The sequence below is a fragment of the Pseudomassariella vexata genome (assembly GCF_002105095.1).
Source record: "Pseudomassariella vexata strain CBS 129021 chromosome Unknown BCR38scaffold_23, whole genome shotgun sequence".
In the NCBI taxonomy this organism is placed as follows: Eukaryota; Fungi; Ascomycota; class Sordariomycetes; order Amphisphaeriales; family Pseudomassariaceae; genus Pseudomassariella; species Pseudomassariella vexata.
In genome coordinates, this window is record NW_024467978.1 from 147,981 (window position 1) to 175,022 (window position 27,042).

Consider the following 27,042-nt stretch of genomic DNA (forward strand, 5'->3'; position numbering starts at 1 on the left):
CAAGACATCATCGATATAGGCGCTACAAACCGTATCGAGCAGGTCTCCTAGTACCGAGTTGATATACCCTTGAAACGTAGCAGGACCGTTGGTAAGCCCAAAAGGAACAACTTTCCATTTATATGTACCATACCGCGTCCGAAATGCCGTCATCTCTTCGGCCTTTTCTGTCATCCTGATCCGATGGAAGGCTTGGCGGACATCAAGCTTTGTAAAGACCTTTGCTTTAGACATCTGTGCAAAGGTCTCGTCGATAAGTGGCAAGGGATACACATCCCTTTTCGTAATGCTATTCAACTTCCGGTAGTCCACACAGAACCTCCATCCGCCGTTTGGTTTCCTTGCAAATAGAACCGGAGAGGTGTATGGTACAGAACAGGGCTCTATAAATCCCTTCCTCTGATAATCTAGAATGAATGTTTTCATTACTTGGAGCTGTTCGACAGGAAGTTTATATAGGGGTGCCACCCGCTGAGGTAAGGTGCTAGTAAGTTCAATGTCCATGTCTACCCCGGGGCGTACCGGTGGCAGCTTGTCTGATTCTGTTTTAGAAAAGAACCCATCTAAATCTTTCAGATGGCGGGGCCACTTCTGGTTCACCAGATCTCTAGTGTCCTCCTCATCAGCACCCAACGTACTGATGTGAGCGATAGCGTTATCAACATCCGTGATAGTGATCTCGCCCGTCCAGATCGTATCACGTAACCGTGTCCACCTGTTGATATTTATCGCACTGATATCGATACCAGCTTGGACAGCGATCTCACTGAGGTTGATACTACGGGTAGTAGCTTCAAGTTTAGGCTTGCGACTTTGAACTGGGGGATCCCCAGCTAGATCTCTTTGCATCTTTGCTAAGCCATCATCCCATCGGGTACCCGTATCTCTAGGTCTTTGTAGGATCCTGACCCGTGGCTTCTCTTGTTCATGCTGTTTCACCTCTGCTGGAGTTGTAGACAACGTCACCATGATGTCCCCAGACAGGTGTGCGGTCCTCGCTGGGGCGTCGTCTGGCCATTGTAGTGATCTTGATGCAGGATCTAGCTTAATCCTGTGCTCTTCATACCACTTTCGGCCGACGATGATATCGTTCTTCATTTCGACTTCCACGAAAGGTACGTCTTGAAAGCGGCGTCAATCCAGCGTGCAATTTAATAACAGAGCTGATGTAATCCATCCATCTCGTCTTCCAGTGTATCCTCTGAGAGGTACTGGCCGCTCTAGCGGTTTGCGCTGGGAACTCGGTATTCCTAACCGTTTCACCAGCTTCTGTGCTAGCCCACGCCTTACTAGCATATAAACGTCTGCTCCGGGATCTTGCAATGCCCGAATGGGGGTAGCTAGTCCTTGATATGTAATAAACATAGTCTTTAGAAATGGCTTGCGATCTACCACTTTATCTAGCTTTATTTCTTCCCCGATCACAGATACATATGGCGCCAGGCTGGAGTCTTGTTCCTGGCGACCTAGTTTTCCGACTCGTCAGTTGAGCCTTCATCTTCCATACCGACTTGTTGGGCAGTAGACTCTCTGTCTGGGCAGTCTTTGCTTAGATGTCCCTTTTTGCCACAGCGGAAGCAGTTGCGTGTCTCTGTCCTGGTTTGTGAAGGAGCCCTAGTAGCACTACGTCTCGTAGTGGACGACGACGTAGCTCCGCCGGCAGCATCTGAACTATGGTGTCCCCCAATAGACGTGCTGCCCTGACGAGTAGAGCCATTTTGGCCACCTCTGCTACCGCGGGTACCCTCAAGGGCCGTAGGTCGCGCCGACCTGCTCCTACTGTTTGAACGGGGAGTATTTCTCTCAAGGACGTACGCCAGCTGTTCCACTGTCTCTGCAAATTCAGTGTATTCCGTGCTGTCATTTTAGGCCTCCTTCGAAGTCTTTAGCTGCAACTCCTTTGGGAGCATTATGTGCAACTTTTCTTTCCAGTCTTCTTCGGGCCAAGCCGTCTCATACAGCTCGTCTTGGAAGGTGGCAAACCAGTCCGCAAAGGGCTTGCCATTTTGTGCGGCCACCAGTTGTTCTTTCTGTTGAAATTAAACCAGTCCCTTGCTTCTCGCTTCCGGTTCCGATTTCCAACGTTGTTGGGAAGAAATTTGAAAAACAATTCCAGGGAATCAAAGTCCTTCCCTCGCTGGAGATACGCACCAACACGGCTAAGTGCCGTACCTTCAAGCCTTCTCCTGCAGTACCTAATTTGACTCTGTTCATCGGGGTAGTTCATCGGCTCGTCCTGGAATTTATCCCTGATCAGCATAATCCAATTGGTAACAGTAGGGTCTATGCCATCTTTCAAAGTGACGACGTCAGCTCCTTTCCTATTCCCGTCCGTACTGCCACGTATCTGCGGACCCTCTACAGATGGTAGTATTGTAGTTGGTCTACTACAGTGTGCAATTTGTTGCGCTTGCTGGATGATCGTGCGATCTTTCGCATCGATTGTCTCCTTGAGACTGTTGATCATCCGCTCCTGTTCCCGAACTCGCGCATTGTAGTTTTGCAGCTCCGCCTCTAAATCCTGCACTTGTTCCTCTAAGTCAGCGATCCTCTGATTCGGATCGATATCCTCCTCCGTCGGGCTCCGCGTTCGTGGTTCGACTTGTGCTTCTGGCTCCTTAGACGTTGCGAACGGGGAGTTTTTCCTTGGTGCCATCGTTTCGGGGGAGGGGTTTTGTTAGTATCTTGTCCGTACACGATTAATGGATCGAATCCTTCACTCGAAGTGCTTAGATGCCTCCCCTTGAACCAGTGTTATTTACCAGAAGAAATGAACAAAAGATGTGCGTACACACTACTACAAACTAGATCCTCCTTTTCTCGCCTCCCATCATACCATATCTACTGTGCTTTACTCGAGCTCTGTAAGTTCGCAAGTTCAAAGTATGCGCTCTTCATCTCCATCAGCCCATCGTGCGTGCCAGACTCGACAACTCGCCCTTGGTGGAAGACGTAGATCATGTCTGCGTTTTTGATCGTGCTCAGACGATGGGCAACAGCGATTTTGGTGCAGCCCCGCGCCGCGGCATTCAATGCCTCTTGCACAGCCTTCTCGCACTCCGAATCGAGAGCTGAAGTGGCCTCGTCTAGTAAGAGAACCTTTGGGCGACGGAGCAGTGCTCGAGCAATCGCGACGCGCTGTTTCTGACCACCCAACAGCATACAGCCCTTGCTACCAATAAGAGTATCCATACCGCTCGGCAGACTGATGATGAAGTCATAGATGTTTGCATCTTTGCAACATCGCACGATTTCTTCCTCCGCAATGTTGTCTCTATCAGTGCCGAGCAGAATATTTTCGCGGATGGTGCCTCGGTAAAGGGTCGGCTCTTGGTTGACAAGCGCCAAATGGGAGCGGTAATCGTTGACGTTGAACGATGAGATTTCTGTACCGTCAACGAAGATCCCGCCAACAAGGGGATCGTAAAATCTCTCCAGCAAGATGATCGCGGTCGATTTCCCACATCCGCTGGCCCCGACAAAAGCGACATATTGTTTGGGTTTAACCTGTAGATTGAGACCTCGAGGAACCGGCTGGGTCGGTCTTGTCGGATACCTGAAGTGCACATCCCGGAATTCAACATGGCCTTCGATGCTCTGAGCCTTGGTGCCGTCCTGGCTCCAGCTGTCAATCTCGGGCTTCCTATCAAAGAGAGCTTTAAGCTTAGCTGCACCGTGTCTTGCCTTTGCCAGGTCTGGCGCATATGCAAACATAGTCCCTGCAGACTCTAATGATAGCGCTAAAACAGAAAAAATTGGAACCTGACAAGAGTTAGAATCCTGCAACAATCTAGAAAAGTACCTCGTCCACTCACATGCTGTACCATACCAGAAGCCGAGGGCCATGCAAAGAAACTGAATTGATCGTGAGGCAGCGCCAAGTAAAGAAGATTTGAGAATTGATAACACTAATTGGCGGCGGTGCCCGGCAAGTTGTTCCCGGTAGTGGTTGCAAATGTCGTCCTCACGAGTTAGAGAGGCGACGGTCCGTATGGCTGAGGTAGCCTCGCAAGCATAGCTTGCACACTGTTGGTGGGCCTTTTCCTTCTCCTTCTGGAATACGACTAACATGGCCAGACGAAAATAACCGCACCCAAGAACGAGCGGGATAGTGGAAATGCACACCAAACTCAGTTTCCACCCGACGGCCAGACCAATGGCGGAAGAGGCAATTAACCGCATTGACCACCTTTTTGCATGCACCCCCATTTTGCAGGGAATTTCTACGCCTCAACAACACGACGTCTCTCAATTTACCTCGCAATTGCTCCCTATCTACGTACAAAATAGCTAATCCAGTGGAGAATAGTCTGGACGATTTTGAGCAGCGAATCGAACGCGCTAAAGAGCTTGTCTGTCAGGGCTCTTCCCAGGCCGTAGCAGCTCATCGGTACGGTATCAAGGGGACTACACTGTCCTACCGTATTCGTCACGGTAGTTCGCATCGCGACGCCGCCTCCAGGCAACAAAAGTTGACTCCAGAGCAAGAGGAGGTTATCATGAACTGGATCCTACACGAAGAAGTGTGTGGACGGGCTCCTAGCAAGCGTTATGTGGCCGACTTCGCTGCCGAAATCCTCCTTGTTCAAGGGGATAACAATACACTCGGCCAACACTGGGTGGATCACTTCGTTAGCCGCCATCCACAGATACGTACCAAAATTGAGCGCGTCGTAGATGCTAGCCGAGTTAGAGCGTCCGATTTGACCAAGATCCGAGACTTCTACACCCTCCTCGAACGCTTACGTACGAAGTATCGTATCAAACCCGACAACGAGTATAATATGGATGAGACAGGTGTTCAAGAGGGGGAATCTGGGCATGGTACGCTTATTGGGACGTCTAATTCACGCCGGGTACGCGTATCAAAGTCGGACGCTTCGTCGTGGTGCTCCTGGTTAGAGTACATTTCGCATACCCAACGGGGTACACCTGTCTGCGTATTTTCCGGCAAGAGAGTCCAAGCACAGTGGTTCCCAGACCAAAATATCCCTGAGTGGGAACACACCGCGACGAGTAAGGGCTGGAGTAATAAAGTTATCGCAAATAGATGGTTAGATCAGGTTTTTCTCCCCGAGACGAAGCCTAGGGGTACCGAATAGCGACTCCTTATCCTCGACGGCCACTAGACACATATTCATGCCGAATTTATATGGAAAGCCTACTCGAATAGAGTCGCCGTGCTGTATTTACCCTCACACTGTAGTGACGATCTCCAGCCGTGCGATGTCGGGCCGTGTCAGGGTACGGCTAGGCCGAAGGCAATAGTACAGAGTGATGGGGAGTAACGGGCGTCCCTCCTACGTAGCACCGGGTGGTCACTGGTGGTCTCAGGTAGGGGTGCCCACGATGATGCATTGATCTCTACTCCTTCCCTATCCTACTTCGAGATGGTCCTTATATAGATAGCTAGGCCGCCGCTTGGACCCGGCATAACAGCAGGGTCGGCGTTGCCGAGGATCTTGACTCTCGTCATCCCAAAGCTTCACATAGATTGTAATCATGACTCGGGAGTCTTTTGTCCGAAACACCCCTCCGGCGGCCCACCGGTGTCCTGCGTTCAGTGTCCTGACAGGCCGTTCTCACCTTTGAAGACCTACTACCGCCAAGAGCTCAGGGCTTACGCTTCCTACAAGGCTACAGCACCAATTTACAAGCAACGTATGCTAGAAGCATATCTACGTGCCTCGGAGAGAGCCTTTACTACGGAAAATATTAAATCTGGCTGGCGGAAGATGTGAAGGTCAACAACCCTCGCAGACTCACTACAACCAGGTGACTTACAGCTGGAACACCTGCCGTGGCAGTGCCAGATGGGAAGCCAATCATAACCCCTGTAGGAGCCCCGCCAAGCGTGGACGACTTAGTCGCGCTCCCTCAAACCTAAGTCGTGATCTTCTTTCCTTCGCTCCTTAGAGTAGAATCTTCGTCGATAGCACCTAATCGAGGTCTCTACCAATGCGATGCAACCCAGGTCGTGACAATATATGAGGCGGAGGATCTGGTGTATGAGGCTCCGGAGGATCACAAGATACGTCGACTAGTCCTTCGGACCCTAGGGGCCATATACCAGTCTTCTGTCACGACCTGGGTTGCATCGCATTGGTAGAGACCTCGATTAGGTGCTATCGACGAAGATTCTACTCTAAGGAGCGAAGGAAAGAAGATGACAACTTAGGTTTGAGGGAGCGCGACTAAGTCATCCACGCTTGGCGGGGCTCCTACAGGGGTTATGATTGGCTTCCCATCTGACACTGCCATGGCAGGTGTTCCAGCTGTACGTCACCTGGTTGTAGTGAGTCTGCCAGGGTTGACCTTCACATATATCACCACCTTTAGTTGATTTTACTCCTCAGAAAGCGCAGCAACTATCTAGCCAACTACAATCGATAGAGAAAGCCGAGGGCGGGGTATCTCGTAAGATTCGTACCCTAGTAGGCAAGGCGGGCAAGGCCCTTACACTCCAGGCCGCCGAGAATGCCAAATTACGTATCGAAAACGAGCAACTATATAAAGAACTCGATAAATACGCTCCAGATATACGCCAGCCCGTCGAGCCAGACCCGAATAAAGTATTCGTTAACTTATCAGCGATCCGAACAGCCCAGGACAAGCGAAATAAGCGAATACGGCCTATTTTACCGGATAAGCAGTTAGAAATTGATACTTTTCTCGAAGCAAGGGTCCCTCCTAAAAAGAGGGCTCGAAAGAAAATATCTAAGTCTTCGGACACTTAAATTAAGTATGTTCTGTATATAAATAATATGGACGAAGTATTTAGGTTGATTCAGTTAGACCCTGCAAAATGGGGGTGCATGCAAAAAGGTGGTCAATGCGGTTAGTTTGATTTGTGTAGCAAGCCTTTGCATTATGCTAGGCGCTGCTACTAACGAATCTCAAAATGAAAGTTACAATAACTACGGCTTAGTAATGGAAATTATGGTCCATAAAGGAAAACACAGCAACTAACTGCATAATGACAACCCTCTCAAATCTGAATATATATTTGCATGAACGCGCTAGCCAAGGGCTCCCAGTGTATGCCTGTTTTTGTTCAATATTCACCTTGCACAAATAATCACCTTCAGAGATGCACCAAAGAGGCGAAGCTCCTTGCTTTCGGTGATACACCGTCTTACTGTAGTCATTTTGCTTTTCCGTTGTCAACCGTATCGTGTACATCGGTTGATCACAGCAGCGGATATGAGGCCATGGGTAGTGCCGAATAACCAGGGTCTCACATTCAAGGGGCACGAAGCTCCACTTAATAGGAGTGCATACGCAGTTTCACAGTAGATCTCTCTAGGGGGAGGACCCGCCACGGTGCAAATTGATTAAGTCTAAGGCTAAGTCTAATTTTTTACTAGGTTTTAGCGCTGTTCTTGCCGCTAGACGCCGCTCAGCCGTCTCAAACCTCACTAGTTCTTCATCCAAAGTCCCCATTAGAAGCGTTGACAACATTAGTGTCTTCTAGAAAGTCAGAACAACCCGGCTTCCGTCTCAAGGCCCGGGTGCGCAAGCCTTGTCACCGGGGCCTACGGTGCTGACTTCCACCGCAAGTGGGACGAACCATGACTGGCGCAATCGTTCCCAACTTGAGGAAATTTGCAAGCGGAAACCCGGCAGCTTTCCCATCAGTTCATGCTCATCTCCGGCGCCCACTCAAGTAGTGCTATCAGAATATCGTGTTGCACAGCACGCGATTACATCGTGTGTTTGCCGGTGAATCTGCGTTTGACCGTTCGCCAAGTCTGCTGGGTGTGCAGGGACTCCTATAGTATCACGGACTACATAAGGAAACGATGCTGCACAGCAAGAGATTTCTGTCAATCCAGGCTTTTCAGATATCTCGTGGCCTATATCGCCTGTCCTCTCTTTTCTCATTAGTCCTTGCGCTAAGTTCATTCATTTCTAACACAGTCGTTCTCTGATTCGTCGAAAAACATTCCAAGCAAAATGCTGTCCAATATTTTCCTCTGCATCTGCGCCCTTGCATCCTTTGCCACCGCCACTCCGACCTTGACTGCTGTTGCCCAGCTCAACGACCGCGCTAGCACCACGTGCACGTTCACTGATGCTGCGAAAGCCAAGTCAGGCAAGACTTCTTGCACCACCATCTACCTCAAGGACATCGTTGTGCCTGCTGGCACTACGCTGGACCTGACGGGCCTCAAGGCAGGCACTCATGTCATCTTCCAGGGCAAGACTACCTTTGGCTACAAGGAGTGGTCGGGACCTCTGATCTCCTTCTCTGGCACCAACATACTCATTGAGGGTGCATCGGGTCACAGCATTGACGCCGACGGTGCTCGCTGGTGGGACAGCAAGGGAACCAATGGTGGCAAGACCAAGCCTAAGTAAGTCTATTCTCTGATAATGCAGTTCCTTGTTTTGCTGACTGGCTTCAGGTTCTTTTACGCCCACAAGCTCATTAACTCCAACATCAAGGGCCTCAGCGTGAAGAACACGCCCGTCCAGGGCTTCAGCATCAACGGTGCCCAGAATCTCGCTGTGTAAGTTATACACTTTCAAATTCAATTTAGAAGTGAGCAACACATACTGACAAGTCCCCAACAGCTACGATGTGACCATCGATAATTCAGCCGGTGACAGCGCCGGCGGCCATAACACCGACGCCTTCGACGTCGGCTCTTCAACCGGCGTCTACATCTCAGGCGCTACTATCAAGAACCAGGACGACTGCCTGGCCATCAACTCGGGAACCAACATCACCTTCACAGGCGGCTACTGCAGCGGCGGCCACGGTCTCTCCATCGGCTCCGTAGGCGGCCGCTCCAACAACGTCGTCAAGTCGGTCAAGATCACCAATAGCCAAATCGTCAACTCGGACAACGGCGTGCGCATCAAGACCGTCTACGGCGCCACCGGATCCGTTTCCGACATCACTTACAGTGATATCAAGCTCACCAACATCGCTAAGTACGGTATTGTCATCGAGCAGGATTACGAGAACGGCAGTCCTACCGGCACCCCCACTGCTGGTGTCCCCATCACTGGGCTCAAGGTCAGCAAGGTCACTGGAACTGTCATGTCGAGCGGTAACGATATCTATGTCCTGTGCGCTAAGGGTGCTTGCTCCAACTGGGCTTGGTCCGGTGTCAACATCACTGGTGGCAAGAAGTCGACCAAGTGCACCAACGTTCCCAGCAGCGCTGCTTGCTAAATGATCTCTGTTGTTTGTGCAACCGGATCAAATGAGGGGGCCTGGAAGACGGCCTCTTGTACATAGAAAATTTCGATTTCTGGGTTGCCAAGCTGTATATATTTGCCACCATATTTAAGAAGCCGGGGCATGCACCGTTTAGCTTACTGTAATATGCATATTTTCTCTGCACACTTCAGTCAGTTCCACACGTTGACCATCCTAGCACTTCAATGAAACCAAAAATAAACTTGGTTCTACCGGCCTCCTTGAGATATTTGAGAAAACGAGTATTAGCATTTTCCATATTTGGAGTACACAGAGTACGTTACATTCACTTCTGGCTGATAAACCACAATTAACGTCCCACACCCACATCCGGGACACCCCCACATGTGGGACGCCCGAAAAATGACACTGTATATTATAACCATTAACTTTAACCTTTTTTGACACTTATTCTATCTAATGCGACTACAATACAGCTTTCACCATCACTAGGGTTTTCAGACTCGCTAGACTCATCTGTACTATCCTCAATTTCACCAGCCTCGATTTGAGCCTTCCGAATAGCCTTGATATCAGTAAACTTCGAATTAGGGCTCATCTTGACCTTCCTCCGCTTCCTAGCCCTACTAGCCTCAAGCTCTGCCTCTATTGCCTCAATATTTCGCTGTGCGACAGCTAACTGGTAGTCCTTCTCATCAAACCCCTTTTGAACTTTCCGAAAGAGTAGTCGCTGGGTATTTGGTTCACTATCAAGCTTGCTGAATAAGCTGAGTTGATCTTGGAGCTCATCTCTCCTCTTAGGCGTTGACCAGGCTACTGCTGATGTCTCTAACGCCCAGTACTGACTACTAGAGTGCCCTTTGCAAGTCTGACTAGGCTGTTTGATTGGTGCTGACGTATTATCAAGGAGCAGGGGGCTCATAAGGGGTCTAGCTATGCTCGAAGGCCAGAGACCAGTATATTTCCATCCACTGATAATGTTCTTGACGGTCAATGCTGCTAGACGTGCCTTTCTATAGCAGAGGAGAAAGTTTCTCTTCCCTACGACAGTAGTAGTATCCCATCGGTCAAGGTAACCAAGCTCCTTCTTATAGGCTGCCTTGAGGGGTCTAAAGACTGACTGATCGAGAGGCTGGAGAACGTGGGATGTGTGTGGCGGCAAGAAAAGCAAGTGTATCTTGTTTATGAAGCAGAGGTATATAAAGTCTGTCGTTTCGTGGCTACTATGCCCATCTAGGATAAGTAACCTAGTCTCTTCAGGGTCCTCTGGTTGAGTCAAAGGAATAAAGATCTTTTGTAGCCACTCAATAGCCGTAGAGTCTGAAGTCCACCCATTCTCTGTTGCTGTAAACCTCCAGGCTTCGTATGGAGTCAAGTCTAGAGGAAACCGCTGCTGCTGGACATACTTCCCCTTATATATCACAAGTGGGGGTAGTGCAGTACCAGTCGCAGAGATACACTCTATAAGAGATGTCCAAGCTCGAGATCCAGGCTGTTTCTTCCGTATAGAACGAGTCTCAGATGATCCTAGAACAAGACCATTTGATCCTCTACCTTCTAGAATACCTATCTCATCCATATTATATCGATTCGAGGCCTTAATAGCTTTGATCTCAGGGATAGCGAGGTATTTGAACCATTGCCTGATCACATTAGCTGAGGCTCCATTAATACGCTAGGAATCGATAGCTCTGCTTCTCTGGACCTTGAATGAAGGGTTCCTCTTGATAAAAGCCTGGACCCAGTTCTTTCCAAGTGGTTCGGTGTCTCCGTGGATCTGTAGGATACGCTCGGCGAAGTCTTTGAGCTGTTGATGGGTTGGTGGGAGGCCTAGGGCAGCCTGGATTCGAACCCATTCAGCCAGATGGGATTCCTGGGCTGGAGAGAGCCTCTGGTAGTCAGCGAAGGCTATATCTCTTGACTGGGCTCCCTGAATCCGTCGTGAAAGAGTAGACCTTGGGACACCATGCTCATATGCTGCTTTTCGGAGGCTTTGACCGGTAGCTATTGCTTGAAGAGCTCGATAAATATCATCTTCAGTATATTGACTCATATTAGTGTAAAGAAGACGTATGTAGAATTTCGTAAGATTAAATCGATATTGGTAAAGATAAAAGAGGTTGAAGTTAGAGGCTAGCGGTGTTGATGAGGCATTTTTGGGTGTCCCAAATGTGGGGGTGTCCCGGATGTGGGTGTGGGACGTTATCCGTAGCGCACGACATTGTAGCGAAAACTTTTCATCAGTTTCATAATAGATCACGAGCTCGAATCCTGGATAGGGCGAGCTGTAATTGGCTATGGTAGGAGTGAGAGGAATTGCGGTTGTTATTAGATGGGGGACAAGTGGAATTTGCAAGGCTAGCCTATCGAAACACCTGAAAATCGCATGAAACTCTATATGCACTAAACTGCCACAAAACGTCATGACACACAAGAAAACCCTCTGGTTGGAGATGAGCTCTTGAGGCGCACTCCGAGCGGGGAAATCCACACTGTCTACACTCACGTCTTAGAACACAACTTCCATTAGTTACTTGAAATAGGACTACTAATGGAGATTTATGCCTATTCAGGGAGTTAATTTGCAATCTGTCACAAACTTCTGGCTCTTTCGGCCTGACAGCACGGAAACGGGTAGTTTAAACAATCCATCATGGACTGGTACTCCGACCCCAACGCCACCAAGCCAGGCGACAAATGGTCGCAGCAAGACCTCAAGCAGCTCAAAAAGAAACTCATCACCGCAAACCACATCCTACACCACCACGGCGTCGTCGACGCGTACGGGCATATCTCAGTTCGGCACCCGCAAGATGCCTCCATCTACATCATGTGCGGGTACATGGCTCCCGGCGTGGTCAGCCGGCCAGAAGACCTGATCGAGTACCGGGTCGAAGACTCGTTCCCGGTAGACCCGGAAGCCAAAAAGGGGTACTCGGAGCGCTTCATCCACGGAGAGATGTTTCGCATGTATGAGAGCGTGAATTGCGTCGTGCATAGCCATGCGCAGGACGTGCTCCCGTACGCCACGAGCGAGGTCCCGCTGATGCCAGTTTTCCACATGGCAGGATTTCTAGGTGAGTGCATGAGAATGGTATATCTTTGACCGAGATCAACCTAGGGTCTGACCCCAATCAGGAAAAAAGGTGCCTGTCTTCGATATCGCGACCCTCTACCAGCCGGGCGAGGCCCAGGATCTCCTCGTTCGAAACGCTTGTCTGGGCACGGAGCTAGCGTCCAAATTCACCAGCCCTGGCGTTGTATTACCCGATAGTGCTGACAAGATTGTCAAAACCGATCACACGGTCGTGTTGATGCGGCGACACGGGTACACTACCCACGGGCCAGATATCGAGACCGCTGTGTACCGGGCTATCTACACCAAGGCCAATGCCAGCGTACAGACCAACTCGTTGCTGATACAGCAGGCCTGGTCGCAGGGGTCGAGTCTCGGTGGCTTGACGCCCGTTCTGCAGCCGTTGACGGAAGAGATGTGTGATGGATGTGATAGGATGAACACGGGGACGCAAGACAAGCCGTGGAGGTTATGGGTTGCTGAGGTGGAGAACTTGCCGTTGTATGTGAATATGGGTTGAGTGTAGTTTTATGGGATGTGTCGTGACGAATTTGTAACGAGAGCAAGAGGGAGATGGAGATATGGAAGAATCTCCTCGAGATTCAAGATTATATTAAATCCGACTATAAGATACTAAAGAGGGCGAAATACATGGTAATGTAATTATTTCTGTCGTTTGGGCGTTGTGACGTCGTGGTGCTTTCTAGTGTGTTTGGGGCAAGTTTGGAGTGAGGGATTATTTCGGAAAGAAGGCATATAGTGATCAGACTCGGATAGTACCGAAGTCGAGAGACTAGGGGGCCAGATCTAACAGTTATGATGTAAGGAAAATATGAATTTTAAATGATATGGAACTTGGCCGAGCCTACTTTGACGGTCAAGCATGCGTCGTCGTTTTAATTCCACTTGAATTAACAACCGTCTTCCCAACACCGAACGCCCTTTTAGATACCGAGCTATGCGACAGCGTTATCCTGACAGGACAGCACCTGACGATGACATTAAGTCTCCTGTAAAAGCCATTTACATTTTGACAACCAGTTTCTTCCCCTTCATATTTCCCTTCTTTAGCATGTCGAGGCCCTCTTGGACGATTTCCAGACCACCTTCCATCAGGTGTAACTCAGGAAGGACTAACCTGCCATCCTCAAGCAACTTGCCCAACTCCACGGTGTATTGTACGTTGGTCTTATCCAACACAAACTGTTTCATCTCCACCGTGTGAACAGTGATGTTCTCCGGAATGACCTGGGAACTCGACATCATAGCCAGCGGCGCGAATTCGACAGGCTGATCTTTGGAAACAGCCTCCAACACTAATGCAGCGGTCTTCGCACCTACCAGGTCAATGGCTCGGGTAATCTTCCCATGTGTGAGTCTCCGAATGTCGTCAACTAACTCCGCGTTCAACTTTTCATCCCTAACAACAACATAGTCGGCCCCTAGGCTTTCGGACAGCGACTTTGTTTCCGCTGAGTTGACGGTAATAACTTTCCGACCGCTTAACGCCGCAAGCTGGGTAGCAAACTGCCCGGTCACCGTGGATCCTCCCCAAATCAAGACCCACTCCTCCTCCCCCTCTACTTCACCATTTTCTCTGTTCGACGGCACCGGCACCCCAAGCCATTTCCACAAAGTCATCGCGGCCGTCAGGGCTGCGACACCAAGGCAAGCTGCAGATTCGAACGGCACCGTGCTCGGAATAGGCAAGACGGTATGTGACGGCACGACAACATACTCCTGAAAACACCCCGCGCGGACGTCCTTGTAGTACGTGCTCGTCCACACCCGGTCGCCGACCTGAAACCCCTCGACAGATGGACCGACTTGGCTGACGACGCCGGACATTTCGCGCCCAGTAACCTAGAGTGACGTAAGTATCGGCGGTTCTCGGGCCACTCCTCCGTGGATGGCGTATCTTACCCATGGGAACTCGGGCAAACAGAAATTGTAATCAACCGACTTCCAATCAATGGGGTTGAGACCGACATAGTGGCTTTGGATCATAATCTCGTCATCATGGACGATGGGCATGGGGAAGTCATGTCGGATCTCGTACTCGCCCTGCCGGGCCACGACGAGCGCCTTTTGGACTGCTGCTACTTTGGATTCGGGGATATCGGTCACGGACGACGGGGATGAGACTATGGAGTGCTCTGAGGTTCTGGCGGAATCTTTGCCTTGGAATCCATTGATAACGCGGGACTTGCGTCGGTCGTAGGTGAGGGTGTTGGATCTGATTCTGTGCAGGAGGGAGCGGACGGATTTCCATGATTTCCGGGCTTGGAGGGATTGGTTGGGGCGGAGGTCTGACATTTTTGAAGGACAGAGATAGGAATGAACGGATAACAACAACTGAGCAACAAAAACCTCACATAGGACGGTTCACTGTGATCAGCGGCAAAAGGCAAACCACCAATTTTAAAGACAAGCGAGGTAATGCTTACAATCCAATTGTTACACCGGAGAGCTAGAAATAGAATTTATGATGTGGATAGCAGTTTGCGGCTCGAAGTGGCCAAAGTTTCAACTTCCAACCGCTCCTTTAGGAACCAAGGCCGGCTCTGCCGGCTGGCCGATTTCATCATCTCCCCGCGCGGCAATGGAGGATACGTTGGTTTGCCCTATCATGATGCTCGCAGGTGGCACCATTTGGGGTTTTGGTGGCAGCGACGGATATGTTGGGTGGGCCCGGCGGTTGCGCCAGATAGATAGGCGATTGCACCATCCCAATGGATTGGTGGTGACGCTTTCCGATGCCGCATCTTCGGACGTGCCCCGAACCTGCGACAGCAGATTTATAATACATCAGAATTATAATGGTGACCTTGATGTTTTGTCCTTTTAAATTGTATGGAATCATCGTTACGTCTTCGGGATGTTTCCAAAGTCACCTTCCGCCAGAAGTAACCCCCTGCAACGGTGCAGGTTCGCTGCCGGTATCAGCAGAATGACAGCTAACAACATTCGAGATTGAGTCGCTTCGGGTCAATTTCGTTATTAATCGACTAGAAGTTCCAGGTTGAAACCTTATCAGTCGTCACATAGTAGTCTCCGTTACCCCAGCTCCATTCGACGTTGAATCATACCGTCTCCTTCCCCCCCGCGACCATGGCATCGAATACCTCCAATCCCCTCTCCCAAAGCTCATCAACATGGTTATCATGAACCACCCCATCCGCATCAACGAACTTAACCACTTCAGGTCCCGCTGACTCATGCCCCTCTGCCCAACCCACCGTCTCCCCAGCCAGGAACCGATCAAACGGCTCAAGTATCGTCATAACTATCTTCCCATCCCCCTCCGTATACCCAGCCCGCCACCCACTCCCCCACCAAATCGGCGTATCAGCAGCATGACAAACCCCCATCTTCGGATCAATCCACGCATCCAGCCCCTTCGCCCTCCACGCAATCCGATATCTGAATAACTCCCCCCTCGGCAACGGCTTGACTCCCTCCCCAGAAGGCGGGTTAAGCAGAAATCTAGTCAGCCCCCGGATCGATGCGTGCACCTGCCCATCGGCTACCATTTGACTGAACACAGTCGCCCACTTGTCTGCGTCCCCATCCCTATCGTCGGGGATGTCGTACTTGGACAACATGGCTTCTACCACGTGCCGAGGGTAGTAGTTACCCAGCTCCTTAACGAGGCCCGCTTTGTTCCCGGGTGGATTGACCAGTTTGTACAGCAGCGCTTCGTCGGCTACTTCGCCCAGCAATATGGACGTTCCGTTCTCGGCTAGCTTTGTTGCGAAGGCACCGGATGTGAGAGACGAGAGGAAGTCGGCGGGAACGAAGACACCGTCGGTGTTGGTGCGGAAGGTGTGCATTTTGAGCTTGCTGATTCCTGCGATCAGGTCTTGGCAGCTGATGGCGCGGAGGACTTCTAGCTTATCTGACGTGGTGGTGGTGGTTTCCGGGACGTTGAAAATGGAGCAGACCTCATTGAACTGTGCTGTTAGAGCTGGCCCATCGGTGGTGTCTGGCTGGATGGCTACCGCATTTGACCAGAGGTACAGCCGCTTGATCAGACGCTTCTCGGGCGGCAGGTGGGTGTCGTAGTGCAACTGATAGAAAGCCGAATTTGCGCCTGCGGACAGGCCGCCGACAGTGATGTTGTCTGGGTTCCCGCCAAACAAAGCGATGTTTTGTGCAGTCCATTCCAACGCGGCACGCTGATCCCAGAGACCGTAGTTCGATACCGAGGGGTCCTCCGCCAAGGATGCTAGCTCTTTGCCAGCCAAGAAACCAAATAGATTCAGTCGGTAGGTAGGCGCAACGATGATTCGACCTTTTACATGCTGGTACAGATCAAAGGGATCGTGATCGTGCGACTGGTTCGCATTTCCCACTTGCAGCCAACCACCATGGATGTGAAACTGGACTGGCCATCCCCCAGTTGGTGGCGTGCCGGCCGGGATCCAGACGTTGAGGTAGAGACAATCCTCGCTCTGCGCATTCTCAATAGGCGTTGCCGCACCGGGGTTTTCCAGCCTGGCGGTGCTGTGATTGTAGATCGGCTGCGGGCATATCGCGTTGAATTCGGAGAAGTTGCCCGGCGATCCGTCTGATGAGGTAAATGAATAGTCAGAAGGCAGAGGCTGAGGCCGTCGCCAACGCAGTTGTCCAACTGGAGGCTGAGCGAAGGGGATTCCTGCGAAGCGACGATAAACGGCGTGGCCGGTTTTATTATCTTTGTATTCGACACCCCGTAGACTTCCTCGCGATGTGGGGAGAATGTACGGGGACACGGTCGACTCTGTTTGACCCATGGCAAGATATGAGAAATCGTGAGACTTTACTGGATGGTTTTGGTTTGTGTTATAGAATCCGCTGCGTATTTGATAGAGATGTGGTCAAGGTCATGTGTTCATCCGTTCTTAATGCCTGAATCGGAGTTGAGATACGGTTAAAGTCGTGATTACCGGGGCCGACAATATGGGATTATCCCGGCAATTAAAGAAGTACCGAAGTCTTTTGAGTGTGTTTGCGCTTGTGAATTACTATAGTTCGACAACACTTTTTAACACCAGACATATTATATTTAAAGTGGTTTGAAATTTAGTTTCACCTATAGTGGTATGAATTGTTTGTGCAAGAGTGACCAGGAGGCTCTCTTCCAGAAGGACAGTCCCCGAACAAATGCCTTCAAACTACTGTGCAGTTTCTATTTTCGCCGTGGCAGTTTTTCAGTCTTTGTATGTGATAATACTATTGGCTTCAGGTTAGAGTTCCCCTCGAGTAACCTTGGGTTCCGGCTCCGACTACAACTCCCGTGTCGTCCTTGTCTGTGTTCGTTAGTGCCGCAAGGTCTACTGTCTGTTTGAACTGCAAAAGGTATGGTCAGAAAAGAAGTGCGCCACTTGATGGATTGGGATTGATCCCATCTGCAAAGGCGGGAAAAGGGTCCACCATTGCCTGGGATGTCTCGTTTGGTGTACACCCCGACACCGCGAACCAGCTTCTCAGGCGGAATGGCGGTCATACCAAAACGTATGACCACACCAAGATTGCCATGGCCTCCTTTGAGCGCAAACCCTCGACCTAGATTCGATGATTTGTTAGCGTTGACGATGGTTTCGTCACCCAGAACCACCTTGAAGTTAACGTTGTCGCAGCCGAAATTGTAAGCACTGGCGAAGAAACTATTTCCACCTCCAGTCAAGAAACCGGCACACCGACGGTTGAGGCCCATGTTTCTGGAACCCTCCTTGTCGTATATCTCAAGCTCTCGGCAAAACCGACGATCAGCTTGTCCCAAGTTGGATTGAAACCAGATCTGTAACAAGGTCACATGTCTTCGCGCTCATGTTTCCCATACAAGTTGACGAGGAGTTCGCACAAATTCCACGCACATACCTTGCTCAATGCTGACACCGTCGGTAATGTAGTCTGACCTAGCGATGCTGTATGGCTACCACTTCATAATTCAATGGACTAACATTTCATACCTACCAGCGCGATTCGCATTATAGAAATCTCTGCGGTGTTGAGGCGTTGCACGATGCAAAAAGAACAAGAAGCACACCTGGCATGGTATGAGAAGGTTTTGAGATAATCGAGAGTTTTCAGTAATTCGAGAGTCGGTGTGGCCGGCATCTCTGTCAGTGACCAAGACTTTAATGAGAGCAGGAGAGTTGGCTCATGTTAATCGTTGCAGCGAGAACGTTATAATCGGATCTGGATACCTGGAATCTCAAGGCAAGACGGTCATTAATCGCCAGCAGAGCTAACAACATTGATTGAATTGATGGATAAAACTTGAAATAGGACGAACTACTTCGTAGCGACCGATGAACCAAGTAGCATTTCGTGGGCTAATTTAATAATACGTAAGAACTCGGGAAACCAAAACAGACCGAAAGAAGGTATGGCTGCACTCTGTCAGTGCGATGTTGGCCTGGTTGGCATGTTCGGAAACTGGGACCAGGACCATCTCGCTTGTCATCCCCATCGCAGTGCGGCCATTTATTTGCCAACACCATGCGTACAGTCCAGTATTCTGTAAGCAAGTTAATCCGCTGTCAGGGGAAATTTGCCCTGTTCTTACGATTCGCAGTTTATGGTTGGAAACTCTTGAGCACATCACAATTTAGCCAGTGCGTTCAGTCGAATCATCAACTTCCTTTCTCTTCACATTACAGAAAATGCAATTTTGTCTATAGGCCACGAGCTTCAAAAATAAGAGAAGTTAACGATAATACAGAAATGGCCGGATTCCCAATCACAAATGCGATTACGACGCTTCTCCCACCACCAAACGAGATTGACTTCGAGCACCCGCAGCGTACCTCGGAACCCCAATGCTTTGGGTCTGTGGTATAGGCATGAATATTGCGCTCTTATTTGGACAGTACATTCAAGTCAAGTTATGGGTTGAACGAGAATTTGACCGTGAAACGATCTGCCTTACTCTGGCCTGGATGCTTTCCGTCGCCATAGAAGGGCATTGATTCGTATGTCTACATGACTTTTGAATCTATCTACGGGTTTCCGTGGCGGATAATTTAGCAGGCAGAAGAAGAAAACAAAGATATTCGCATCAGGTGTCATTGGCGTTCACCTAGGAGATCTCCATCGACCAGTTAAACCACTGGAGCATGTTACGTAATGCCGATTGCTTTTCCCTTGCCAGCTTGATGTATGAATGAAATTCTGAAGTTGATTTGATCGCAGCTTATGATCTTTACACTCGTTATCTACGCGCCGGGAACTGGTTTTGCAAAACTTGTGTTCTCTTCTACAGGATACTATCGCCTCAAACCTGATAGAAATCGTGCAAAAATGCCAAGCTTTTCATTTTGGCGGGCTACAATACAGCTATCTTCTTTGCCCTCATCTTCGCCTGCCACCCCTTCAAAAGGCACTAGGATGCGACCGTCACCGAGGGTAGTCATATCAACCCGCCTGGGCTCTATATATCGATGGCGACGCCAGGAATAATTACTGAGCAGATTCTGCCGGTGGTTTCAATTTACATGGTTCGACTACAAATGCCGAGGCGGCAGAAGGTGGGCCTCGTGCTATGTTCGCCATCGGCTTACCTCAAGGAGCCGCTATCAATGCAGGCCAGCAGGATGTCCAGACTAATGCACCCAGTTCCCTAGGATACTCATCACATCGGTTGGTCGGTCACCTTTTAATTATTCTCCAACTCTTGACGAGTATAGACCAGACTTGGGCAGTGTCTGATGCCGTGGTGTGAGTGTGAGACCAGTCTTCCGTTGAATTTGGGCCCTGTCTCCCCTTTCACTCTTTGAATTTCTTGAAAAGACATTGTCTGACTTTTATTCACCGAATCTACTAATCATTTGCGCCACTTCGCACTTAAGATTTTTGACGAAAATGCAGCCGGTTCCGAACGCAATGGCTCGGACCGACCACGAAAATTTCCGTTCCGTTGCGGCAGTACGAGCACACCTGATAGACATGGAATTTTCGCTATGACCTGAGACGACGGTCTGAAGACACTCGGCCAGGTTGAACCTACTGAGGTCAAGGACAGCGACTAGCCTCAGAATCCAAGACAGAGAAGTCTGCAGCAGAGGTCTGGTGACATGAGGAGATAAAGTTCACGGAACGGTCATTCTGCCACAAGCTATGGAAACAATACCTCTATGAATTGAACGTGTGATTTAGGTCTAGTGGCGATTATAGCCCTGTCACGGCGAGCCTCATAGTACACTAAGACTACGTGATGGTTCAACGAAAGAATTCCAACAAAACAGTAGCGATACTGGAGTGATTTATCCAGTCAATTATGAATTATGTAAAGCAATAAAGAAGTTGCTTGATTCCTCAATCTACTTATGTAGCGACGCTCATGTAGAGTGCTAATGTGATATATATGCTCCCAATGGCCTCCCGATACACGCGGCGCAAGTGCATGAACCACATTTACTATGCAAACAATTTGGCTCCTTGGCTCCGAGAAGAATTGTCGAAATGCTTCAAAAATCCCAACATATGCGTCATTGTAGTTCGGGAAGATAGGAAGAGACAGTAAAACCGCACCGTGGGTCCATTTATATCTACTTGTAAGAATAATCCACGGCCGATGGATGAGGCCATTCAATTTACAGCGACTGTGGAAGGTTTCCCGGAAAATTCATGACTGTTCGAAAAGTATGGCCTATGGGAAAGGTCGGGGCTGCCGTCATCTTTATCCAAGGTGGAAGTGCCATAGAATCCACTACCTCTGACAGATCCCATGTGTCGGGCAAAAGAGTACTTGTGGTGGTTGACCATTGTGTAAATAGTGCATCTGTTAGCTAGAAATATTCCTGTTGGATGGTCATTGACGCCACCTAGTTGTATGCTGGACTGATGTAGTGCACAGTCCCAGCAGAAGCGTCGTTTCAGCTCATGGTTGTCGACGATATCTCGTGTTTACGGGTTATAGGATCCCGACGGCAGGCTGGTCGAATAAATTTTTTGAAGTGATGCCAGTCGTATCATTGGTAGCTGCCACAGCAATTTGTCAGACAAGACGGGCAGGTTTGTTACTTGTGCTATGCTGATCTGTTCACCACGGACCACAATTCTCGCGGTTGAAACTACAGAAGTCTCGTTCTCTGTGTACCTATTGGAATTGACCATAAAGCTGTCACAGAAACATTTCGGACGGCACAGGAAAGTACAGCTGAAGGCAGGTGCGACGTTAGGTTGCATGTATGCCAAGCCGGAAGGGGCGACCGTGATGCAATTTCGCTACACTCCACCCAGATTCAAGGGGACTTTTGCAGGAGACCACCGAGCCCTTCAGCACACTTGGACACCTTGGCTAATCATGAGTTGAATGATCAAGATCAAAGGATGAATATATTAAATCAACGACATGTCCTTCGGCTCTAGACAATTGTTCTGGGTTGTTTTCCGGTCCAGCGATGCGATCTTCTTATTCTACGCCAGATGCAAGCACGTTGGGCAAGCGCTAAATACGCGGCTTCCCGGGTATTCAATATGGCAGCATATCTACCAAACCTTACGTTGACACCATTTGACGACCTCTGTCGAAATACTGCAGTCTCTCTACACATCGAACACGACATCACACTAATTACCTCAGTGTCGAGTCACCGAAGCTGATCTGTGATGTCATCAGCAGATACACACGAGTCAACGAGGCATAACACAATCATGGAACGCCTTGGTATCGGGTGGTGCGTTTGCTTGAACCAGCCAACCTTCCGAGAGCCGACGGAAGCCAATCACAACGGTCTTCGCCAATCATTATGGTCCCATGGATACGACTGGGAGACACGCTGGTCAGTGGCATCAGACGGCGATAGGTCGGCCTTTACAAGTCTCCGGGTCAAGGGGAGGCTGGTCTCCAAGTTGCATTTGCTCACTGCATTTCCGGTGGCCCTAGCACGTCGAGTCACATGATACGATCGAGCGAGGAATGCTGAAAGACTAGTGATGCGAACATCCTACGACTTGCTAGATCTATGCAAATCCGCTCGTTGGATGTGTTCAGGTGTCGAGGCATTTCTGCAGACATCCCTTCTATGCTTTCGCCGCATCAGCTCAGGTAAACTTCGACTAGAAGACGGCAAACTTATTTCCATCCCCTGCGACTAAGACGAGACAGCTCGCGATTTCGCCTTCCAGTAGCACATCTACCTTGCGGCCCAAGGGGCCTGTCTCCTCAAGATGGGTTTGATGTTTTCTTCAAGAAGTTCAGCAAGGTTGCGTTGCAACTCTGCCAAGATCCCACGGAAGGAGCCTCACGGAGTCGTTGCCGGTTCTAACGTGGTACCCACTTTGAAGCTCATTCGAGATGTCTGGCGAGGAGTCTGCCGCCTGCAGCAATGTCCTCTTGGGGTCAAAACTCCAAGGTTCAAAAGGTTTCATGTTTGTCATCATGTCCACCACACCGCAAGTTCAGATGAAACTTTGAGAAACCTGGCTTGAGGCCTGATCACACCTCCAGATAGCAAGCGGAGACGTCGAACGGGTGATCTACACAGGAACAGAGTTCCCGCTACTTTAGCATACCCGCATGTTTGGTAAGCTTATCTTGCCGGAGAACCATTGACATAGCAGTTTGCATAATGTCCCACAACATCATGCTTTGTCAGAAACAGATGGAATTCCCAGTCAAAGTAAGTCGTTGGCTATATCCCGGCTATATGGCAGGATGAATTAAACAATCTGACTAGGTATTCGACTTGTTATTCCCTTTTTCGACTCATGGCTTGGGGTTCTCATGTCGTGCCGAACTAACGTCCCACACCTACATCCGGGACACCCCCACATGTGGGACGCCCTAAAAATGACACTGTATATTATAACCATTAACTTTAACCTCTTTTGACACTTATTCTAATGCGACTAAAATACAGTTTTCACAATCACTAGGGTTTTCAGACTCGCTAGACTCATCTGTACTATCCTCAATTTCACCAGCCTCGATTTGAGCCTTCCGAATAGCCTTGACATCAGTAAACTTCGAATTAGGGCTCATCTTGACCTTGCTCCGCTTCCTAGCCCTACTAGCCTCAAGTTCTGCCTCTATTGCCTCAATCTTTCGCTGTGCGACAGCTAACTGGTAGTCCTTCTCATCAAACCCCTTTTGAACTTTCCGAAAGAGTAGTCGCTGGGTATTTGGTTCACTATCAAGCTTGCTGAATAAGCTGAGTTGATCTTGGAGCTTATCTCTCCTCTTAGGCGTTGACCAGGCTACTGCTGATGTCTCTAACGCCCAGTACTGACTACTAGAGTGCCCTTTGCAAGTCTGACTAGGCTGTTTGATTGGTGCTGACGTATTCTCAAGGAGCAGGGGGCTCATAAGGGGTCTAGTTATGCTCGAAGGCCAGAGACCAGTATATTTCCATCCACTGATAATGTTCTTGACGGTCAATGCTGCTAGACGTGCCTTTCTATAGCAGAGGAGAAAGTTTCTCTTCCCTACGACAGTAGTAGTATCCCATCGGTCAAGGTAACCAAGCTCCTTCTTATAGGCTGCCTTGAGGGGTCTAAAGACTGACTGATCGAGAGGCTGGAGAACGTGGGATGTGTGTGGCGGCAAGAAAAGCAAGTGTATCTTGTTTATGAAGCAGAGGTATATAAAGTCTGTCGTTTCGTGGCTACTATGCCCATCTAGGATAAGTAACCTAGTCTCTTCAGGGTCCTCTGGTTGAGTCAAAGGAATAAAGATCTTTTGTAGCCACTCAATAGCCGTAGAGTCTGAAGTCCACCCATTCTCTGTTGCTGTAAACCTCCAGGCTTCGTATGGAGTCAAGTCTAGAGGAAACCGCTGCTGCTGGACATACTTCCCCTTATATATCACAAGTGGGGGTAGTGCAGTACCAGTCGCAGAGATACACTCTATAAGAGATGTCCAAGCTCGAGATCCAGGCTGTTTCTTCCGTATAGAACGAGTCTCAGATGATCCTAGAACAAGACCATTTGATCCTCTACCTTCTAGAATACCTATCTCATCCATATTATATCGATTCGAGGCCTTAATAGCTTTGATCTCAGGGATAGCGAGGTATTTGAACCATTGCCTGATCACATTAGCTGAGGCTCCATTAATACGCTAGGAATCGATAGCTCTGCTTCTCTGGACCTTGAATGAAGGGTTCCTCTTGATAAAAGCCTGGACCCAGTTCTTTCCAAGTGGTTCGGTGTCTCCGTGGATCTGTAGGATACGCTCGGCGAAGTCTTTGAGCTGTTGATGGGTTGGTGGGAGGCCTAGGGCAGCCTGGATTCGAACCCATTCAGCCAGATGGGATTCCTGGGCTGGAGAGAGCCTCTGGTAGTCAGCGAAGGCTATATCTCTTGACTGGGCTCCCTGAATCCGTCGTGAAAGAGTAGACCTTGGGACACCATGCTCATATGCTGCTTTTCGGAGGCTTTGACCGGTAGCTATTGCTTGAAGAGCTCGATAAATATCATCTTCAGTATATTGACTCATATTAGTGTAAAGAAGACGTACGTAGAATTTCGTAACGATTAAATCGATATTGGTAAAGATAAAAGAGGTTGAAGTTAGAGGCTAGCGGTGTTGAGGCATTTTTGGGTGTCCCACATGTGGGTGTGTCCCGGATGTGGGTGTGGGACGTTACAAGACCAGGCAAACCTAGCTTCTTTGGCGCCGCAGAACATTGTTTGGAGCGGGATCAGCTTCTCGACTCCACCCCAAATGCGCACAACGTCGTTTCGATTGCTATGAAGTGGGGATACTCTGGACCTGGGCAACAGCTTCATCCTGAGTTATCAGTCAACTGGGAGCTTTGAGATAATGGCCGAATGGTTTCGAATGAACCAAGTCGGTTTCGAATGCCAAGCGTGAGACGATCCTCACAGGTCAGGCTTTGTCCCTTGGAAGGAATTGACTATCATAATCAATACATCGCTTTACCTACGTCAAGGTATAAATATGCGAACCCTCCCACGGTATGCCTTGCCTTATAGCACCGGTCCGCATCAGCGTCAGCATCACGACAGTATCTGTTTATAACCCCTTTTCCTTTTCAAACTTTAGCCCTACGATTGACTCGTAGCTGCTGTCAATCCTTTTTAAAACTTACTACTTATAATTCCCCAGGAAATCGTTCTCCGCAACGGTTCTCATCAAAATGCGTTTCCCAATTTTGGCCGCTGCACTCATTTCTAGTGCCCCTCTCATTGCCGCCCACGGCAAGGTTACTGTAGCTGTTGGTGATGCGGGAGGCAACGGCACGGCTTTGGGCATTCAGGGTGCCGTAATTCCCGGTGCCGGCCGCAACAAGGTCACTGAGCCCGACACTACTGTTTTCAAGGGCGATGCTGCCGACTCATGCGGCCGAACCACTGGCGTGAGTTCCCGTTCTTCTCGACAGCGTCGAGTTGGCCACTAATCACCCATTAGCAAGGAGAAAATGATATCGAACAGGGCACTATCTCTGCTATGCAACTGTCCGGTAACCAGCTTCCTCAAGTTACGGCTGGTGGCTCTCTCAGTGGCACACTGCATGTCGTGACTTCGGATGGCGCTGGCGCCTACACGGCTCTGCTTAATGCGGACGGTACCGGCCAGACATGGGTCAGTGCCGAGGTCACGCAGCAAGTTCCGGGCACTCGTGGCAACATCCAGAAGAGCGACAAGCGCTTTTGGGCTCGCGCTCTTCAATCCGTTGGCCTCATGAAGCGTGCCAGCAACATCAACGAGGACTACCCATTCAAGGTTGCTCTTCCCGCTGATATGAAATGCACTGGTACAGTTGCTGGTCAGTCCAATATATGTATCGTCAAGCTCGTCAATCCTTCGCGCGCCGGCCCCTTCGGCGGCTGTGTGCCCGTCCAGCAGGTTCAGCCCGGCGCTGCTCCTGCTGCGGCACCCGCTCCTGCCGCACCAGCCGTTCCAGCCCCTGCACCGGCTCGCCGTGCCCGGCGCAATTTCGCTGCATAGGTATCGGGCCGCTACTACTTTACTACACTGCTCAAATGTGACTCGGAAGAAGGGTAGCGGCAGAGTTTGATGGGTAATTCTTGTTTGATGCAGCCGTCCCGATTCGATTTGGAATGGTGCTTGATTCACTCCTTATCTCCTTCTATTTAACTAGCTTCCTTGCGCTACTCGCTGGGTTTCTTTCATGTACAAAACCACTATTAGGAATTTACTTTCTCTCACGAAGACTCTCACTAAAAAGACGCCTTCCTCTTTGTGGGTAGCGCTCACGTGTCAACTATTTGAAGTGGTTTTTTTAACACAAAACACAAATCATACTACGCGGCAAATAGACCCTTAACCACACGAGAAAGTAAGTTGAACTGAATAATTGTCCAAACTGTCACTAGTACGGTGTGAAAGCGGATCCACTCACATACTCTTAATTTAATCTTTCGTTTGGTCCACGAGTCTGAGAGGCGGCTGAAACTGTTCTGTTAACCTACATTCAAACTATTCTACACACCTCACGGCAGACATGGCGTCCCTCTAGACCACTGAACAACGAGAGGAACACGGTGAGATGTTAAACTAAGCAGGGATGATCCACGAAGTTCAAACTCTTTGAACCGACATCTTCTTCCCTAGTGCTAAACAGCAGGGTCGTTCGCCCGAGTTAGTCGGTTTGTCTGCTTCGGGTTGATATGAGGGATAACTTAAGCCGCGTTACATTCATGCATGCGGCGGATTTTGGGTCAAATTGCCAGAACCCGTTGTATATGTGGTGTAAATCGGACTCTGGGTTTGAGCGACAGCTAGGTGTAACTTGGGTTTTTTCCGAGAGAGCACAAGGTAGTGGCTATGTCAAAGCTGAACCAAGCAAGTCTCTGATCCGGATCTAAACCTATCGGA

General features: G+C 49.6%; 8 protein-coding genes across 8 annotated transcripts; 3 read left to right on the top strand and 5 right to left on the bottom strand.

The window, feature by feature from the left end:
* Positions 1–1,865: 1,865 nt before the first annotated feature.
* BCR38DRAFT_490647 (uncharacterized protein) lies at positions 1,866–2,656 on the bottom strand (the record flags this gene model as incomplete). The annotated part of the gene is made up of 2 exons (XM_040864545.1): positions 1,866–2,030; positions 2,084–2,656. The coding sequence occupies 2 exons, from the start codon at positions 2,654–2,656 to the stop codon at positions 1,866–1,868; spliced, it is 738 nt and encodes a 245-aa protein (XP_040710061.1).
* Positions 2,657–2,744: 88 nt separating this feature from the next.
* Positions 2,745–3,972, bottom strand: BCR38DRAFT_117684 (multidrug resistance protein 4). The gene is made up of 2 exons (XM_040853437.1): positions 3,816–3,972; positions 2,745–3,762 (listed from the first exon to the last, which is right to left on the bottom strand). Exons 1-2 carry the CDS (start codon positions 3,825–3,827, stop codon positions 2,842–2,844), a joined length of 933 nt encoding a protein of 310 aa, XP_040710062.1. The 5' UTR covers positions 3,828–3,972; the 3' UTR covers positions 2,745–2,841.
* A 3,984-nt stretch (positions 3,973–7,956) lies between these two features.
* Positions 7,957–9,340, top strand: BCR38DRAFT_528536 (endopolygalacturonase; the record flags this gene model as incomplete). Its single annotated transcript, XM_040865430.1, has 3 exons — positions 7,957–8,357; positions 8,409–8,513; positions 8,578–9,340. The coding sequence occupies 3 exons, from the start codon at positions 7,957–7,959 to the stop codon at positions 9,182–9,184; spliced, it is 1,113 nt and encodes a 370-aa protein (XP_040710063.1). The 3' UTR covers positions 9,185–9,340.
* Positions 9,341–11,587: 2,247 nt separating this feature from the next.
* Positions 11,588–13,075, top strand: BCR38DRAFT_379458 (class II aldolase and Adducin N-terminal domain-containing protein). Its single transcript, XM_040857386.1, has 2 exons — positions 11,588–12,249; positions 12,311–13,075. Exons 1-2 carry the CDS (start codon positions 11,826–11,828, stop codon positions 12,766–12,768), a joined length of 882 nt encoding a protein of 293 aa, XP_040710064.1. The 5' UTR covers positions 11,588–11,825; the 3' UTR covers positions 12,769–13,075.
* Position 13,076: 1 nt separating this feature from the next.
* Positions 13,077–14,901, bottom strand: BCR38DRAFT_451130 (chaperonin 10-like protein). Its single transcript, XM_040861442.1, has 2 exons — positions 14,172–14,901; positions 13,077–14,111 (listed from the first exon to the last, which is right to left on the bottom strand). Exons 1-2 carry the CDS (start codon positions 14,562–14,564, stop codon positions 13,272–13,274), a joined length of 1,233 nt encoding a protein of 410 aa, XP_040710065.1. The 5' UTR covers positions 14,565–14,901; the 3' UTR covers positions 13,077–13,271.
* A 167-nt stretch (positions 14,902–15,068) lies between these two features.
* On the bottom strand, positions 15,069–17,159 carry BCR38DRAFT_451132 (Alpha/Beta hydrolase protein). The gene is made up of 2 exons (XM_040861443.1): positions 15,941–17,159; positions 15,069–15,874 (listed from the first exon to the last, which is right to left on the bottom strand). The coding sequence occupies exons 1-2, from the start codon at positions 17,021–17,023 to the stop codon at positions 15,332–15,334; spliced, it is 1,626 nt and encodes a 541-aa protein (XP_040710066.1). The 5' UTR covers positions 17,024–17,159; the 3' UTR covers positions 15,069–15,331.
* A 312-nt stretch (positions 17,160–17,471) lies between these two features.
* On the bottom strand, positions 17,472–17,946 carry BCR38DRAFT_490653 (uncharacterized protein; the record flags this gene model as incomplete). The annotated part of the gene is made up of 2 exons (XM_040864546.1): positions 17,472–17,579; positions 17,710–17,946. The coding sequence occupies 2 exons, from the start codon at positions 17,944–17,946 to the stop codon at positions 17,472–17,474; spliced, it is 345 nt and encodes a 114-aa protein (XP_040710067.1).
* Positions 17,947–25,339: 7,393 nt separating this feature from the next.
* Positions 25,340–26,151, top strand: BCR38DRAFT_355821 (uncharacterized protein; the record flags this gene model as incomplete). Its single annotated transcript, XM_040856983.1, has 2 exons — positions 25,340–25,558; positions 25,612–26,151. 2 exons carry the CDS (start codon positions 25,340–25,342, stop codon positions 26,149–26,151), a joined length of 759 nt encoding a protein of 252 aa, XP_040710068.1.
* Positions 26,152–27,042: the final 891 nt, after the last annotated feature.